The sequence below is a fragment of the Anabrus simplex genome, chromosome X, assembly GCF_040414725.1.
Source record: "Anabrus simplex isolate iqAnaSimp1 chromosome X, ASM4041472v1, whole genome shotgun sequence".
Classification (NCBI taxonomy): domain Eukaryota; kingdom Metazoa; phylum Arthropoda; class Insecta; order Orthoptera; family Tettigoniidae; genus Anabrus; species Anabrus simplex.
In genome coordinates, this window is record NC_090279.1 from 195,268,640 (window position 1) to 195,288,252 (window position 19,613).

The following is a 19,613-nucleotide window of genomic DNA, read 5'->3' on the forward strand; positions in this document are numbered from 1 at the left end:
TGTCCGATATAGTATATTGTTTCCGTTCAACTGCTTTTAGTTTGAGACTTATGCTTTTGTTCTTCAAAATCCTCTTCTCTTTTCTGTTTTTGATTTGTTGCCGAGTTATACCCAATTCTTCCAAATCATCCTGAAATTCTTCGAACCAATTATTGATTTTATTCTTCAAAAAGTAATCGAATAGTTGTTTCAATATCCTGGTGTCTGGTAATCTTGATATGTGACAGAGAAAGGAAATTCTTCTTTTACGCATTGTAGATATTATTGATTCACATTCACGATAGACAATGTTGTTAGGCAACAATCTCCACTGTCCATCAACTTGGTGGTTTTTTTAAATAATTGTTCTAAGAATTCTTCTCTTAGTTTTCTGTAATTTGTCTGTAGTAGATTTTACATTTAATAAAGTTTCACTAGCATACGTTGCCACTGGTTTAACTATGGAATTATAGTGTTTCAGCTTAGCATTTATCGAAAGAGATTTTTTTTTTTATAGGTTGGCCAGGTAAGTCTTTGTGCTTGTTTAAATTTAGTTGTTCTGTGTTCTATTGCTTCTTTTTCATTTGTGTTCCATGTTATTATTTCCCCAAGATATTTTAATTTCTGAACAATTTTAATCTCTTTATTACTGTTCAGTTGAATAACTGGTAAATCAACTTTAAAAGTTGGCATCATTTCTGTTTTTTCAAATGAAATTTGTAATCCCATTTTTTTTAGCTATAATTTCTAGTTGTTCAATTAAAATTTAGCCTCTTCTATTGTATTTGCAAGTAATGCTAAATCGTCCGCAAAAGCAAGGCAGTTGAGTAATATTTCTGCCGATCTTGATAGTTGGTTGGCATTTCTTGTTCCATTCTTGCAATAACCTTCTCCAATTAACAATTAAATAACAATGGTGAAAGTCCGTCTCCTTGTCGAAGTCCAGTTCTTATAGTGAATGATTCTGATAGTTCACCTCTAAATTCTTTTGCCTTCGTATTTTTAAAAGTCATACTAATGAGGTTAACAAGTTTTTGGTGTAAGCCAAATTCTTTAAAGCTTTTTAATAATGATTCACGATGAATACTGTCGTATGCTTTTTTTAAAATCTACAAACGTGATGACTAGACCCTTACTTCGAACTCTTTGGTGCTTCATTATCCATTTTAAACTAATGATTTGATCTGGACAGCTTCTACCTGGTCGAAATCCTCCCTGATATTCTCCAAGTTCTTGGTCGAGTTGTTCTTGGATTCTTGTGTATATAATCTTGGATAAAATCTTGTATGTAATATCAAGCAAGAATATCCCCCGATAATTATTTGGATCGGAGCCATCACCTTTCTTATGCAGCGGGTGGATTATCGCTGTATTCCATTCCTCGGGAAGCTTCTCCGTGTTCCAAATATCAATGATGTATTTATGTAGGTTTTGAATAGTCTGATCATTAGCATTCTTCCATATTTCTGCTACTATTTGATTCTCTCCTGCTGCTTTGTAGTTTGTAAGTGTGTTAACTGCTGTTTTCACTTCATTGTAAACTGGTGGTATAATTTTTTGTAATGGAGTTTTATTTCTTGGGTTAGGGTCAAATTCTAAATGTTCCACAGGATCCTCACAATTAAGTAACTCTTTAAAGTATTCTGCAAGGATGTTAGCATTATCTTGATTATTATGTGCCATTTTTCCATTTTTATTTCTTAACATAAGTGTGGGAGGGATAAATTTAGATTGATATTGCTTGAATGTTTTGTAATAGTCTCTTGTTTTACGCTCATTGAATGTTTCCTCTATAGTGTTAGGCATTTCCTTTTGATAATTTATTTTAATTGTCCAAATTTCTTTAGCTGTTTGTCTTCTGGCATTAATTAGTTTTTCTCGAGATTTTTCTGTTTTCCTCTGTTGAAACCATGCCTTGTGCCTTGCTTGAATTGCTTTGACACATTCCCCATTCCACCACGCATGTTTCTTTCTCCTTTTAATTGGAGTGATTTCTTCAGCTATGGTTTTAAGTTTGTTGATCATCGTCTCTAATTTGTCATTTAAAGGTGTTTTGGAACTCTCTAAATATATTTTATTATTTATTAAGTAACTGGGATCATAATTTCTCCTTGCTTTGAGATGATTACGTTTGCGTTTCCTTTTTGGTGTTAACTTGATTTTTATTTTTGAGATATAATGATCCGAGTCAATGTCTACCGCACGGAGGACTCTGACATTATAAATTTCTTTATGATAATCTTTGTCCATAGCAACATGATCAATCTGAAACTCTCCCAATTTTACGTTAGGGCATTTCCATGTCATAAGTTTATGTGGTCGCCTCATGAATCTGGTGGTTTCCAAAACAAGTCCATGATCTGCATAAAGTTCAATTAATCTTTGGCCATTTTTGTTCGTTAATTTATGAGCTGGCCATTTTCCTACAACTGTGCGATACTTCTTTCGTCTGCCTATTTTAGCATTGAAATCTCCAAGTAAGATTTTTATATGCTCATCAGGGATCTTCGATAATATGTAATCAAGTTCCTCCCAAAAGTTTTCAACTCCTTCTCTATCTTTATTGTTTTTGTCATTTGTTGGTGCATGCACATTTATTGAAGTATAAGTTTTATTCCCTACTTTAACTGTTAGAAGTGCCATCCTCAAAGAGTTTGAAGAAAATTCTTCAATTGAGTATATTATGCTACTATGAACAAGAAAACCTACACCAAATTGAGGGACATTCTTCATTATTCTTTGTCCTGGAGGTCCTTTGTAGAGACGATAACCTCCCAATTCAATTGGGTCCTGGTCTGTGTTCCTAAGTTCTTGTAAAGCCATTATTAAAATCCTATGTTGGTCCATCACATCAATTAAATGTTTCAACTTGCCCACCTTACTTAGTGAATTAATGTTTAATGTAGCTGCCTCTGTGGATCAGCGGTAGAGTGTCGGCTTCCGGATCCCAAGATAGCGGGTTCAAACCCGGCAGAGGTAGTCGGATTTTTGAAGGGCGGAAAAAAGTCCATTCGGCACTCCATGTCGTACGATGTCGGCATGTAAAAGATCTCTGGTGACACATTTGGTGTTTACCCGACAAAATTAATTAAATCTCAGCCATAGACGCCCAAGAGAGTTTCGGTTTACTCGGTCTGCCATCTAGTGGGGGCCTAGAGTAAAACGGAACGTCGAAATTGACGAGCAGACAGCCAGATGGCGTCAACTTGAAATGTTTGCACACGGTAGCTGAGGCCATACGATATTATTATTATTATAATGTTTAATGTTGCAAAATATGAACATTTTCCTGATTTGTTGAACTTGAAGTCTCTTCTCACATTGTTGGGTTATTCCACTGTCTGTCAGCTGTCTGTTGATTGTCTGTTGGGCTTCCAGGCGCTGCGACTCGCCTAGGTCTTCTATTTGACACCCCACCGATTCCGAGTGGCGTCTTTATGCAGATCCTTGTTGTTGTTTGTCCACACCGGTGGATTTATTCATTAGAAGACTCATCATTATTGATAGTCTGATATTTTGATCGAAACATTTCTGACCGAGGTCAGGCTTTACAATTCCAGATGTGATCTGGAAAGGTGATAAATGAAGTGCTACAAGTTCATCCTAGTTGTTCAGGACTGGGAGCAGGCATTTCCTCCATACCCCGCAAACGTTATGGTTTTCCCGCCAATACTCGGGTAGCTGATTGCAGTGGTTTCCTACTGGGCGATGGGGTCGCCACATTCCTATGCCACTTTATTTCATTAATTATAATAGTAAACACTTGTTTCTTTGTTTATATCATAACAATTTTAATGTTCAACCTAACTATAAATTTAACAGCGTAATTGTAATTCTTTTTCATTTTTTAACACGTTCCCTCTTCATTTTTTTTGGTGTCCACAAAAACATTCTAACAAGTTTTGGCTGTATGTAGTTTTTTAAAACATCACCAAATATCTTCTACACACGTAAGAAGAAGAAGGAGAAGAAGTAAATGGTTAACTCTGATGCCATGTGTAAATAATGAGTATTTAGTCTGTTATGTGAGCTTCTTATCAACTTCTTTAAAGTGGAAACAAGTTTCCACCCAGGTCAGTGATAGATTTAGGGGGAGTATTGATGAGGGCAACACATCACAGCATTTCTGCGGTGTGGAGGAGTGAAAACACGAGCCAGCAAGAATCAAAGCAACGTTCAGGGAAAAGCTGTGAAACCCTAAACCACAACCTTATACATGAGTATTCACTTTCACAGGATATTCCAGCAAGACTTGGTACCCACCCACAAATTAATGTGCAACATGGTTGAGTTCGCAGCCAACTGAGTCTCGGGAAGCCATAATATTAATCAACTGGACTATTGCTTGTGGAATATGGAATATTTACGAGGAGAACTACTTCTCGAGTCTTCACGGAAGTATTGAGTCCTCAAAAGCAAATTTATAGAAGGAAACTGTCTCAATAATGCTAGAAGTGGCAAGCTTGCTTGACGAAGGCAAAGAGTGGACATTTTTTAGTAATATGAATATGGTATACTGAATACAATCAGTAATCATTAAATAACATACCCTTGTTGCAGATGTCATTTCTCTTTAAAAATTGTTGGGACTTTTGTTATTAAATAATAATGAAAGTAGTATCATTCACTAATAGGGGAAGTAGATACAAAGTTCTGTCCTTCATATAAGGGCAGCTAAACGTAAACAAAATAAGTACAATACCTGAGGCAATTCATCGTCTGAAATGGGGTCACCTCTTAAACTGTTAGCATCTTGCTTTGGTAATTCACTTTCCTGAAAGAGACAGACATCGTACTATTTAAAAATGCAATAAAGTGAGATAATGGACTAGTTAAAACATAGTAAACACTGATTAATATAAAACCAGGAAATAAAGTCATACTGCACAGACAGGCAAAATCAGAGTGATGAAATGGTTTTCAAAGCAAAAAAAAAAAAAAATGTAAGAGAGAGAATTCATAGTCTAACTTAACCCTAATCATCTTGGACTATGATGACAGTCGTACCTTATTTGCTATTAAAGCTCCCTTCAACCACTTCCTACAACACCATATTTCTCCCAATCCAAGACTACGTTTTTTCTCAGAATCTCGTGAAAAATCAAGGATCGTCTTGCACTCGCGACCTAACAGTAATGAACACCACTGGCAGCTACCACGGGAACCATGCTACTTCCCTTCACCCCCTATGCTCACACAAAATTTTACCCTCCACTGTCTGCGTCTTTATTAGGCCTACAGGCTACATCACTAGCTGCGGCAACCGGTTGTACAGTGCCTCGGTGGAATGTCCTGGTTATCGGTAAATAGTGAAGAGAGAATGACATTCAACTTGGCGAGAGAAAGGCTCGCAGTGCGGGCGACCAGAGTGACAATCCCCTGAATAGATTAAAAAATGTCCCTGTATTAGCCTCTATAAAAATGCTTCTGAAATCAGCAGAATGGCATCAAAACATGTGAAAGTTTGAATTCTTGGAAAGGCCAGGGCTACTCGGTGTCTACTGTGCCTGACACTTAGTAAAATTAACAAGTTTTACAGACAGCAGGAATATTTTCATGATCGATCGATCATATTGTAAAGACATGTGGAACAGGTATGGCCGGCATATTTTCAACGAGTTCTCAATGATATTATGATGCCAATTTTAAGTTACTGATTGTTAAACACAGAGAAATGAAGAATAATTGTGCAGCCATAAGAAAATAAGTCATAACCAAAGCCAATGTTCCGTGACAGTGTTAAGACAAAGACAGCTTAAAAATGCATAATGTACACAAAAAAATGCATTCATGGGCCCACAACAAGGATGCTTTAAAGAATTCAAAGATTACCTTGTGAGATATGTGCATGAAAAACGCAAGGGTGGAATGGACATACCACAGCGCAATAAACTCATTGACATCCACGTCTTCATTATACATCACTAGTCGCTAAAGCCGGCCAAAGCTGGCAAGCGAGACTTGCATCCAGCAGCAGCCGGTTGTACATGATGCTTAGTAAAGTAACAGGTTTATAGACAGCAGGAATATTTTCCTGATGGATCGTCGTATTGTAGAGCCGTGGAACAGGTATTGCCGGCAAATTTTCAACAGGTTCTCTTCGAAATTTAGATGCCAATTTTAATTTAATGGTTATGAAACTCCAGAAATAAAGAATAATTGTGCAGCCGCAAGAAAATACAGCATAACTAAAGCCAATGTTTAGCGTTGGCGTGAAGACAAAGATAGTCTAAAAATGCGTACTGTACAAGAAAGGCATTCACATGATTTCACAAAGCACATTTTTAGACCTGATTTAATTTTTTGAAGGAAAAAGTGGGGATCGTCTTGCATTCAGGGTTGTCTTGGGTTCGAAGGAATACGGTATTACCTGTAGAATAACGCTTATGAAGAACATATGGATAGAGCCTAAAAGTTTTCAATTCTCCCTTGAAAACAGAAATGCAGCCTACCTGAGGGAGCTCATCGTCCGATATAGGATCCATTTTCATACTTTGCAGATTCTGGTTTTGATCTCTTCCTTGTTCATCCTGCAAACAGAAAATATTACGATTATAGTCTCTTTTGTAGATGTTTTGTAGGTACCATTTTAATGTCATGCTTCATGAGAGACTGTGATGCACAAGACGTCCATTTTTTTTTTTTTCCTAGTAAAAACATCACCTAAACTTAACAGTCATTTTATATTTGAGTCAATATCACAGTTAAATTATAATATAGCAATTAAATGTTCTATTAGTTTCATCTGTGAATCAGTAGAACATGTGTTCTACGACTAAAATTATATCAGTAGGTAAGAAATCTAAGAGAACTGAATGTCAGGTTGGGAATATGAAGCTGGAACAGGTAGATCGTTTCAAGTATTTAAGATGTGTGTTTCTCCAGGATGGTAGTATAGTAAGTGAGATTGAATCAAGGTGCAGCAAGGCCAATCCAGTGAACTGGCAGTTGTGATTAACAGTATTCTCTAAGAAGTCATTTCCCAGATGACACTACCTTCACACCGGTCTGTTTTCAGACCAACTTTGCTTTACAGGAGTGAAAGTTGGGTGGACTCAAAATATCTTATTCATAAGTTACAAGTAACAGCCATAAAAACAATATGAACTTCTACAACTTGTCATCAAGGAGAAAACTGAAGGTCAACGATGTGTGGGGAGATGGAGAAATTCCTGGCTGGAGAAATTCCTGGCTTAAAGACTTGCGCTGCTTCCTTCGAGCAACTGTTTTGTGAGTGATCAGAATTAACTGGATTACCAACCTTCGTAGGAAGACTGAGTCCTAAGAAGAACAGACATAAAAGTAGCGAGAATGATCGCTGGTATAAACAGGTGGGAATATAATGGCAGGAGGGTACTCGGAATGAGGAGACAGATAAAAGGCTAAGTTAGGATTTAACTCGAATTGTGAAGCGGTTCGCATTAATCAGCTTCGATGAAGGGGTCATGTAAGGCGAATGGAGGAAGTTAAGTTAGCTATGAGAATAATGGACTACCGAGCTCGATAGCTGCAGTCGCTTAAGTGTGGTCAGTATTCAGTATTCGGGAGATAGTAGGTTCGAACCCCACTGTCAGCAGCCCTGAAAATGGTTTTCCATGGTTTCCCATTTTCACACCAGGCAAATGCTGGGGCTGTACCTTAATTAAGGCCACGGCCGCTTCCTCCCCACTCCTAGCCCTTTCCTGTCCCATCATCGCCATAAGACGTATATGTGTCGGTGCGACGTAAAGCAACTAGCAAAAGAATAATGGACTCTGTCATGGACGGTAAGAGAAGCTGAGGGTGACCAAGACAACAATGGTTAGACTCAGTTTCTATTATTTATTAAAGATGTATGGAACTAAATGAGGCCCCACAGTTAGTTATAAATACAGGATTGTAGCAGCATTTAGTAAAAATCACAGAGGCATGCAGACTGAATGCTGAAAGGCATAACAATCTATAATGAAGATGGATGTGTGTACATATATATAATATATATATATATATATATGGATCAGTGATAACCTCCATGGTATGCACTAGCCAGGCATCTTGGTAGGTGTGCTAGGCACCAACTGACGAGCCCAACCTAGCACACGGGGGCGAAATGCTGGCAACCAGGAATAAGTTCGCTGGAAAATTTATAATGTCCAAGAACGAACCATTTATATTGGTATTATAAATTTACTCATTCGGGACAAATATTTCAGATTCGCTATGGGAATCAACATCTATATCAACTATTGCAGTCCGTTCAGCTCCCAGCACAATCTCCCGTTGGAAGACCATCAAAATCCGCTGGGTATTCACTGCGTCTGCAGGCCAAATTGTGGGCACATTTTAATGAAAAGAATACCGGCAACTTCAAAAGCTAGGCCATCCAGGAAATGTAAAGTTTGCGGAGTAAAAGCGAAAAGATCAGGGACAGTGTATCAGTGTAAATAGTGCAAGGTTCCATTACATCTAGAACAGTGTTTTGAAGCCTACCACACAGTAAAAAAACTTTTAACCAGGTAATCTTATGAGGGAAAACTCCAAACTTTTATTTATCTTAGTGTTCTGGTACATACAAATCTAAATTATAACAATGAATTAGTAGTTATACCAGGTTTCGTGACCTAAATATATTATTGTAAGTTACCTGACAGAAGACTTGAAAGACCTTCCTTGCTTGCGTTAGTCTGCATTTTATGTCTTCCTTACTTCTGCCATCATTAGTTATTTTACTACCTAAGTAACAATATTCATCTACTTCCTTTAGGACTTCATTTCCTAATCTAATTTTACCTGCATCACGTGACTTCGTTCAACTGCACTCCATTAGTTTTGTTTTGGACTTATTTTCAACTTGCAATCCTTACCCTAGACTGTCCATACCACTCAGCAATTCTTCCAGATCTTCTGCAGACTCAGCTAAAATAACAATATCATCGGCAAATCTCAGGGTTTTTGATTACCTCTCCATGGATTGCGATTCCCTTTCTGAATTCCTCTTTGACTTCCTTTACCACCTGTTCTATAAAAAAATTGAAAAGGAGGTGGGGACAAAATGCAGTCTTGCCTCACTCCATTCTGCATTGCCAATTCTTTTTTCAAAGCCCCCCCATACTTATCAATGTAGACTGATTTTAATATAGATTGTAGATAATTCTCTGCTCTCGGTATTTGATCCCAATCACCTTCAGAATCTCAAAGGGCTTGGTCCAATCAACATAATCAAATGCCTTTTCTAGATCTATGAACACCATGTACATGGGCTTAACCTTCTTAATTCGGTCTTCTAAGATCAGATGTAAAGTCAGGATTGTTTCTTCCGAAGCTAAACTGATCTTCTCCCAACTCAGTTTCTACTTGGCTTTCCATTCTTCCGTAAAAAATATGTGTTAAAATTTTGCAAGCGTGAGGTACTAAACAAATTGTGTGGTAGTTTTCACACTTGTCAGCACCAGCTTTTTTGGTAATAGTTATAACAACCTTCTGCAAAAAATCGGATGGCACTTCTCCTGTCTCATACAACTTACACACCAAATGGAATAACCTCGCAATGCTGAGGCAGTCAGTAAATCAAAGGCAATGTCATCAAATCCAGGTGCCTTGTTCTTATTCAGGTATCTGGGCAAGAAGGGAAAAAAGAAGAGGACCAATCCTTTGGAGAATAAAGTATCAGTAACAGAAAGAGAAAGACTATCAGAGGTATGAAAATGAAAGGTTCCCTAGGTATTGGAAACCTAATACCATTGGCGTCAGAAGAGAACAAGAGTTGACCGAGGGAGGTCAGGCTTGAACGTTGAAGTGAAGATCCTGAAAGAAGTGGAAACAATGTCAGGCTCAGCTAGGGGTTTTGTGGTCGCCAACCTACACTTCCAAGCTGAAATCCCGTGGGAGTTGCACTTTCTAACGATAGGCTGGGGATACCATAATGCAGAAGCTTGAATGGCATCAAATCAAAATGCCTGAACAGGGCAGCTGAGTGACCACAATTGATTGATTGATTGATTGATTGATTGACTGATGACAGACGGATTCATTTATTTATTCATTTACTATTTTAATTCTCTATGAGGAGGGATATAAACACAATAAAAAAGAAGAATAATTTAACATCTGGTGATCAAAATTAAGTTTCATAACGTTGACAAGTATATCAGATAAAAACGAAAGCTAAGATCAATGTACGAGGGGGTGGTTTATAGTTGGAAAATATTTTGAAGCAACAATCTTTCTGAGCCAATTTGAAATTGATTAGTATTTTTCTTAGGTTACGCTGGTCCTGCGGTCTAGGGGAAGAGAACCTGCCTTTTACTGGGGACTCCAAGTTCAATTCCCAGCCATGGCAGAGATCCGAGGGCTAGCACAAGATCCACTCAGGCTGCGCGAGAACAATGGAGTTATCTAACGGCGAGATAAAAGTCCCTGTCTAGGAAGCCAAGAATAACGACGAAGAAGACTCTTCGCACTGACAGCGCATCACGTAGTAATCTACACGTCACTGGGCTGAACAACGGTCACTTGGTAGGCCAAGACCCGTCAGGGCTAGTCCACCATTTGGAAGGGGGTTCCTTTGGAGACGCAGCATTACCGAGCGAGTTGGCCGTGAAGTTATGCGTGCGCAGCTGTGAGCTTGCATTCAGGACATAGTGGGTTCAAACCCCACTGCCAGCAACCCTGAAGATGGTTTCCCATTTTCACACCAGACTGTACCTTAAAGACAGGCTACGGCTGCTTCCTTCCCACTCCTAGCCCTTTCCTGCCCCATCATCGCCATAAGACTTATCTGTGTCGGTGCAATGTAAAGCCAGTTGTTGGAGACACAGCTAATTTCAAAATATTGTTAAGAATTCCTGAGAACTTTACAAAAGTTTACCTCCACATGGCGAATAAAGTAACCAGCAAAATGGTTTGAAGTTTTTCTGAAAGAAGAAATTAACTCTGATGGCAGTTTCTTTTAAAAGAAATTCTAAAGGGCTACTGACCTACATGTCAAAATGCAACTTCAACTGAAACAATCAATCAACCAGACAATGAGACAAATACACTGCGTCACAGATCATTCTTCACTCACCTGGGGAAATTCATCATCTGATATCTCTTCCATTTTTGGAGTGGGTGCTTTCGGCTCATCCACGACTTCTGCAGGTTTCACTTCCTATTTTCATGCAGAACAGAAAAAAAATCATCAAGAAAAGGCAATAGCACTGAGTACAAGAACAGACATCATTTATTAAGATAATGTACTGGTTTCTAATAAATTTAGTCGATCTCCAAAGCAAGAAAGCAAATGATTCAATACTATACTACTGTGGCATTTTAAATTATACCTTGTAATCTAATCATTTGCACTTCCACTCTATTAATTAACTTGTTTTTTCCTTGATGTCATACCATACTGTTCATCTTCCATTTCTCCTTCTAGCTTACTCCTCAGTCTTCCTTCCAATATTCTCTAAAATATCGCAGCTACATGGGCAATAAGGGTAATCCCTCTGTAGTTATTGTATTCCTTTTTATCACCTTTTTAAAATATTGGGATAATTAAACCCTTTCCCCACTCTTCTGGGATCTCTCTCTTCCTTCAGATTATTCTAAATAATCTATACAGCCACTGTAGCCCTATTGGTCTTGCTGCTTTTATCATGTCCGCAGTTACCGCATCCACTCCTGCAGTTTTACCGCTCTTCATCTTTTGTATGGCTTCCTCTATTTCTAACATCGATATCTCCCTTTCTTGTTCTTCTTCTTTCCCCATTGTTTCTTCTTGCTCCTTCTTCTCTACCAGCTCATTGTATTTAACATTTAGCAATTCTGAGAAATATTCTTCCCATCTGTTTATATTTCATCTCTTTGCATCAATATCTGCCCTGTTTCAGTTTTTACAAATTTTGTATCTTCCCTATTTCGTAAACTATTCTTCACCAAACCATACAAAACCTTCTTATTTCTCTTTATATCCTCCTGTAAAGTTTCTGTGAAACTTTCCAAGCTCTTCCATTTCTCTTCTTGTACTATTTTCTTAGATATCTTTTTGGTTTATTTATATTTCTGCCATTTCTCTGTATTATTGCTGCCTACCCACTTCCTCCAAGCCATTTATTTCTCTTTATCTGCTTCCTTTACCCTGCTGTTCCACCAAGGAGTTTTCTTTTTCCTCCCTGATAGTCTTCCACAGGTGTTCAAGTGATCTTTGGGAATTTCTTACTTCAGATCCTCTTGAAACTTTTCCCTTATTTCTTTCTCTCTTAACTTCCATCCCTTTATTTTTCTTTACCTTTTTCCTATTAGCTTATTTATTTTACCAAGTCTTAATTTGGCTCCCACCCCTTTATGGTCTCCTTCTAAATCTGCTCTTGCATTGCTGTCACATCTTCCAGTTCTCTATGTTTTTCCTTCTCAACCAGAATAAGATCAATCCTTGTCTTTCTATCTCCCAAACCATATCTAGTTACTTTTGTGAGTTCTTTTTTCAAAACCATGTATTGCCAACAATTAATCCATTCCTTCTACAAAAATCTATTACCAAATCCCCTTCCTCATCTTGGTTTTTATAACTATAGGGGCCAATTATCTTTTCTTTTCCCTGTCTGCCTGTTCCAGCATGAGCATTCATGTCTTCCATTATTATAACCTCTTTATCTTCAATAGAACTTTCCAGTTCTTCTAGAAACTCTTCTAAACATTAATCTACATTCCCCAATTGGGGTGCATAAACCTGTATAAAATCCTAGAGTCCACTCTCAAGTCGAAGTCTAACTTTAATTATCCTGTCACGGATCTGGTCAATTTTGCGCTAGGTCTTCTCTCAATATAACACCAACACCATTTGCAGCCATCTTTCCTCCACTCCAATATAATCTAACCCTTCCTTCAATTCTTTTTGACCTTCCCCCTTCCATTTTGTCTCGCTTATCCCCATCATTGCTATGTTTTTCTTCTCCATATACTCTGTCACTTCTTCTACCTTGCCACTCAAAGTCATGACAATGATGATACCGATTCTTGTGATGTCTGGTAATCCACTTCACACAGTTCCCTAGAACTTGTCTAGAATTTGTTGATGCAAAAGTAGAACCAAAATTTGCTGTGTAAAATATGTCTACCTCGGCTTCTCCATGGAGAACAGCAGTTTTAACATGTTCCTTACATGTGTGCAGTATTCAGAAATGACCTGCTAGAATCAGATTATGTAGAACTTTTTTTGACTGAATCTGTTTCGTATAAACTGTTCAAATTATGTTAAAATGATCAGCATTATCTTTTTGTCGTCATTTTTTGATACTTCCTCCCCACAGAATTAGTTAAGAGCCATTTTAAAATATTTTAGTTTAAACATTCTTTTGTGTCAAATAATGGAAAAACATGCTCAAGAAAAACCTAACAAGCACGACTGTGCTGATGCCTATCCAGAACACGTATGGCAGACAGATTTTTTAAAAGCAATTTCTTCTTGTCCAAAAAAAGTATTTTTAACTCGTTCTATACCTTTTTAAAATATCGGGATAATTAAACCCTTTCCTCACTCTTCTGGGATCTCTCTCTTCCTTCAGATTATTCTAAATAATCTATACAGCCACTGTATTTTAAAATTGCCAGAATATATGAAAAAGGGACGGCAGAAATATATGTTCGTATGCCTGACATCTTGCGCGAGCGCAATACGAAGTTCCTTGTGGCGAGCTGGACACGTCACGAGCAAGGAACTGCAGATGACGTCACTGCCACATGTTGCACGCCTTTCTCTCGAATGTACTGGAAGAAAAATTTCTAACTTTTGAGCCAATAAAGACACGGAAATGAGACGTACATCATCGTGTAGCTCGTGTTCTGAACGTAAACGTATGTTAATTTCAATAAAATCCATCGCGGCATTCAAGAGAAAGGAATCACACTTCCCCCAGTGACGTGGCAAGCAACCTTGGGTCATACGATGATACAGATGTTGATTCCCATAGGGAACTTAAAATATTTATCCTGAATGAGTAAATTTATAATACCAATATAATGGTCCGTTATTGGACATTATAAATTTTCCGGCTAACTCATTCATTGGTTGCCTGCGTTTCGCCCTCGTGTGCTAAGTTAGGCTCGTCAGTTGGGACTTAGCACACCACCCAAGACGCAAGGCTAGTGCATACCGAGGAGGCCACTGCATAGGCTACTTGAAGCCACCAGCAGTGCCAATGCACTATGAGAGCTATGTCTCATTTCTAAAAATTGATGCCTGCCTGGCCAACTTAGCACACGAGGGCGAAACGCAGGCAACCAATGAATGAGTTAGCCGGAAAATTTATAATGTCCAATAACGGACCATTATATTGGTATTATAAATTTACTCATTCAGGACAAATATTTTAAGTTCCCTATGGGAATCAACATCTGTATCATCTGATGGCCAGGCAGGCATCAATTTTTAGAAATGAGACATAGCTCTCATAGTGCATTGGCACTGCTGGTGGCTTCAAGTAGCCTATGCAGTGGCCTCCTCGGTATGCACTAGCCTTGCGTCTTGGGTGGTGTGCTAAGTCCCAACTGACGAGCCTAACTTAGCACACGAGGGCGAAACGCAGGCAACCAATGAATGAGTTAGCCGGAAAATTTATAATGTCCAATAACGGACCATTATATTGGTATTATAACCTTGGGTCATACGGAATATAAGCAGCAGACCAGACCGCCAGTTCGCATTCTTCACAGCTGGCTCGCATGTCATGCTGCACGCGACGAGTCGAACTCAGTATTCATACTGCCGGATATCGTGATACTTAAATAATTTTGACGGCAATTTGACACTTAGTTTCTGTGAATACCAGTGAGTAACTTATAAATTGTGGGACTTGCAATTCGTCAGACATTTAAACTTAGGAAATTAACATGTGTACAACATTGGAGTCATAAGACTTATATTTCACCAATATTTGAACTTGACAAATATCTCAATTTTCGTGTGGATAACTATAACAAACTTGAAGTTAGCACGGCTACATTAAATTGTAATGATCTTGAACTAGTGGGCTGAGACAGGGAAGTGTTCTATCACCAATCCTGTTTACAATAGTAATGGATGACATCATGAGAACAGCAAAAGCAGCATATGGAGGAAGAGAAATGAACATGATGTTATTTGCAGATGATATTGTGATTTGGGGAGAAGACGACAGGAAGGTTCAAGAACAGTTGAATGTGGTGAATGGGAAGATTGAAGAATGTGGATTGAAAATAAGTGTAGAAAACAGTAAAACTCTTGTTATGACTAGAGGGGAGAAAGAAGGGAAACGTCAGATTAGACTTGCAGACAAGCCCCTGGAAGTAGTGGAAACATTTAAATACCTGGGGAGTGAATTAATGGAGAATGCTCGACTAGATGCTGAGATTAGTAAAAGGATTCAAGCTGGAAGTTGTTTCTATCATAGTGTAAGAAATATGTTATGGGACAAAGATGTGCCAATGGAAGCAAAGGATACTATGTACAAGATGTATTACGTACCCATAACAACTTACGGAGCAGAAACTTGGACAATGACAAAGAAGGATGAGAGTCGAATACAGGCAGCCGAAATGAAATTCTTGAGGAGTATGATACAGAAGAGTAGACGAGACAAAATAAAAAATGAGAAAATCCGGGAAGAAATTGGAGTGGAAAAAATGAATGATAGAATAGAGAAGAGCCGACTAAGATGGTTTGGGCACATAAAACGAATGAGCGACGAAAGAATGCCAAAAAGGGTGATGGAAATGCAAATCCAAGGAAGGAGAGGCCGTGGACGACCACGATTGAGATGGAAGGATACCATCCAACGCAGCATTATAGAAAGAAACCTGGACTGGGACACAGTGTTGGAGGAGGAGTGGTGGAAAGACCGAAGAAAGTGGAAAGGAACCATATTTGCCCCTACCCAGCTACAGCTGGATAAAGGGAAATGATGATGATGATGATGATGATCTTGAACTATTTCCACTTAGAATATTGTGAGTGTAGGTCGCAACACATTGACTATTTTGAGTATTACTGGAGCCTAGAACACTTTAATTTGTGCCGAAAGACTGTTCGCGTATCGTCATAACAGACTGTACCATTTGAAACAACCCGTGTGGAGAGACTGTATAATGAACTTCGTAATTCAGTGATATTGTGAAGTATAGGACTCATACATGAATACTTGTAGAACTGTGATAGTGAGAAGGAACATTACGAGATATTACGAGAGAGAGTCATTTATTTATTTCTTTGCTGTGAAAGTGAGCCATGATAAACTGTGCTTCGAATGAAAGTTATTTTTGACAATACGAACAGTGTGCAGTAAGTGTCAAGATGAACTCTGCAGAGAAGTGTATTTTCTCATCGTAATTTACGATAATAGATAGTGCTCTTAACGTATTTCTCATACAGTGAATGGTGATTATGAGACAGTGATAATAAGTTCTAACAGTGCAAAATCAAATGGTGCACATTTTGAACCTAGTCAGCTGGACTTTCTCGTGCTAAAGCCACTCTTTTAGTAACATGAGAAATCCTGACTCCAGACGATGGAGAACGACAGAGATTTGATGCAGATCAACGTGGACTTGGTACTATGAGGGACAGTTCCACGGACGTGGTACTATGGAACATAGTGGTGTTTGCTGATAGCTGAGTTCCAGATTGCTGCTTGCAGAGCGGTATTCAACTGTTCGAGTCCAACAAGAAGGTGTATGTCAGGTGACATCAGCGCTTTTTCCATTCAAAAACATAATTCTAACTTTGAACAGAACTTTCATAAACAGTGTCACTACTGACAAAGAACATTAAAGAACATTAAAGAACATTAAAGGCTCACTTACTTAATATTTTACTTGGAAAATTAACGTTTTACAATTAAGTAAAGACAGACTTTAAAATAACAGTGTGTTCTCGTCGTATATTCTCATTTATAGGAACTTTAAAATATCAATTGAGTGCTTCATTCATAGTGGAAGTGTATCATAAACTCTCAATTTACAATATTTACGTAAAGTGTACAATAATTTACAATAAAATAGAATCATACTCAGAACTTCATACCAGAAGATCAGATTTAATTTCAAGTGTTTCATATTCGAGTTTTATGTGTTTACAAGAAGGAATTACAGATTTTACTTTTAATTTATGTAGAAAGCGTAATCTGAAATCGCAAGTGCCAAGAGAAAAGACTTAAGGATTTCTTATTTACTTACAACATGCTTTATTATTAATTTATGCCATTAAGGTTATGATGGACATGACTGATTGAGAAAGACATTATTCAGTTGAATTGTACTTGATCAACTTGATTTTCTTTGATATTCTGTTGTTGAAATTGGTAGTCATTTTCTAGTAAATATCTATGATTTGGCGATATAATAGAGATTGAATAAAGGAAAGAAAGATATAATATCTATTATTTCACCTTGCGATCCTCCCTCTCTGTACTATCTCCTAAGGACTAGGCACCCCTCAGAAAGATGTCATTCTCTTGAAATTAACTTTTCCTGGTAGAGTATATATAGGTTATTGAACGCCCTGCCTCATCCGCCAAACACGTATGTATACGTTTGGTGCAGTGTGTGCTTCACCAATCTCATAAATGAACACGATATAGGGTCATGCTTTGAAATTCCATCGAAATGCTCAAAGAAGTTCTGTACGGTAGATATACCACTCCATTTTGTGTGTTTTGAAAGCGATCTGATGTTATTTCGGATTTGTTGGAGTGGAACATCTTTTCCACTAACGTGTAGCCATCATGGTGTCTCGAAGTATAAATTCATCTCTTGTTGACGAAGAAATGGAATGTTTCCTCATAAATAGTGATTCTGGAGAGCTATATTTTGATAATGAAGATGGCGGAGATATAGGAGGCGATAATGACTACAAGAAAGTGCGAGACAAAGTAGTAATGATGAATCTCATGCAGAATTGTCATCCCCTCCACAGATAAATACTTTTTCCCCCCAAATGTTAATGATTTTGATAATACCAGTTCTTGGATCAACAATTTTTTCATTATACTTCAGTAATATCACTGAGCGGAGTAGCCGTGCGTGTTAACATGCTACGGTACGGCTATGGAGCCAAGCTTTGCATTCGGCAAGCGAGTGGGTTCGAACCCCACCATCAGCTGTTCTGAGAGTGTTTTTTTTTTTTTTTTTTTTTTTTTTTTTTTAGTTTCCCTCTGCACTCCGAAGCAAATGCTGGAAGAGTTCCTATTCATAAGCCACAGCCAATTCCCTCCATTTCTTTATCCAGTTTCATTCACCATCATTCATTTCGTATTCATTATCTTCTCAACTGAGGTTTGCATCAGGAAGGGCATCTGGCCGTAAAAATATGCTGCAAAATATAATCTCACTTCATCCCTGACCCCGTATTGGGCGGCAGGGCTAAGGGGACGATACGTATTCCATTAATAGTATCAATAAAAATTTATCTCCAAAAGTGCTTCTTCCTTTAAAAAAATCCTGGCCCAGAGGGTTCGCCTGGTCATCAAAACTCGGCAGTGAAAAAGTTAAAGGAAAAAATCAACAAACATGTTTTAATGTGGGATAAGGATAAGTGAATTTATTTATGTTTATAGCTTAAATTTTAAATTCTAAGAGAAACAAAACATTGAAAACGAAGAATAATATCATGAACACTGTCAATACAATATCTGCCTTTAAATTTTACTACTAAATAAATAAGTAAAATAACTATAAAAGTTCATCATAAAGTGTCTGCTTTGTTTATTCATTTGCTTGTCGGATCCTCCTGCAACTTTCACTGCATAGTAGAATGTTGTAGTCATTTGTGTGGATTGTGGATAGCTAGAGGCAACTGTCTGTGGTGAACATTTCTGCCTAATTGCATCATTTTTAAAAGTTATTTCAGTATTTCTTTTTTTGCTACTTTTATTTTATTTCGTCCATAATTTTGCTAAATTTTACTTCCACTTTTCAGCAATAAAGCTAAACGAAAAGGTAGATGACAGCATATTTGCAGTAAAACACATTCTATTTTTACACTAGCTGATGTACCCATGTTTCGCTACGGAATTCTACATTGTATACAAAATTGTAGGTTAGGTAGAGTACACGTTGTGAGCAAGACTGTATTAAATTGCATAGCTCATAAAGTTACCCTAGAAACGTGACGGAGAAATCGCCAAACGTCCTTTCTGATATGAAGACTGTGTTAGAGAATTTTCATCAGCCTACCATCAGTCACAATCAGGTTTGGGAGTTTTCATTATAATGGCACACTCTCCCTGACTTTTTACATCCTTAGAAAGACTGTATTAGTGGTTTTCCCAATTGAAATGAACATAGGTCATTACAATGACGCCAGAAGGAATGGCGCGAGTAAAAGCAACGCTTTCACATGAAATACTTGATCAAATGAAAAACCACACATTTCCTCGCTTTTAACAAACAGTACTACGCTGCTGATCTAACAGTCCAAAGTTCCAGAGCTGGAATGACCAGGCTGCAGATCGCCATGATCCGTGAACATTCTTAGTCTTTTCTCGGGGGGGGGGGGTCGAATAGTGGAGAGCCCCAGGGCTAAAACTATGCCCTTTTACTAATCTGTTTCCTAGGAGTACCCGATGATTTGGAAAATCTCAATTCACTTCACTGGTGGTGGAAAAATCTATCTGACTTGGAGGCAATTTTTTCCTCCAAGCCAG

General features: G+C 38.0%; 1 protein-coding gene across 7 annotated transcripts in view; it reads right to left on the reverse strand.

Annotated features, from left to right (window-relative positions):
- Window positions 1-19,613, reverse strand: part of LOC136886823 (zinc finger protein 567) — a 232,683-nt gene that overhangs the window by 128,770 nt on the left and 84,300 nt on the right. For all 7 annotated transcript variants that reach the window (XM_068231005.1, XM_068231004.1, XM_068231001.1 and 4 more), the window contains 3 exons: window positions 11,024-11,107; window positions 6,432-6,509; window positions 4,682-4,753 (listed from right to left, as the gene is read on the reverse strand). In XM_068231005.1, the coding sequence (XP_068087106.1) occupies window positions 4,682-4,753; window positions 6,432-6,509; window positions 11,024-11,107 (234 nt within the window). The remainder of the gene's footprint in view (window positions 1-4,681; window positions 4,754-6,431; window positions 6,510-11,023; window positions 11,108-19,613) is intronic.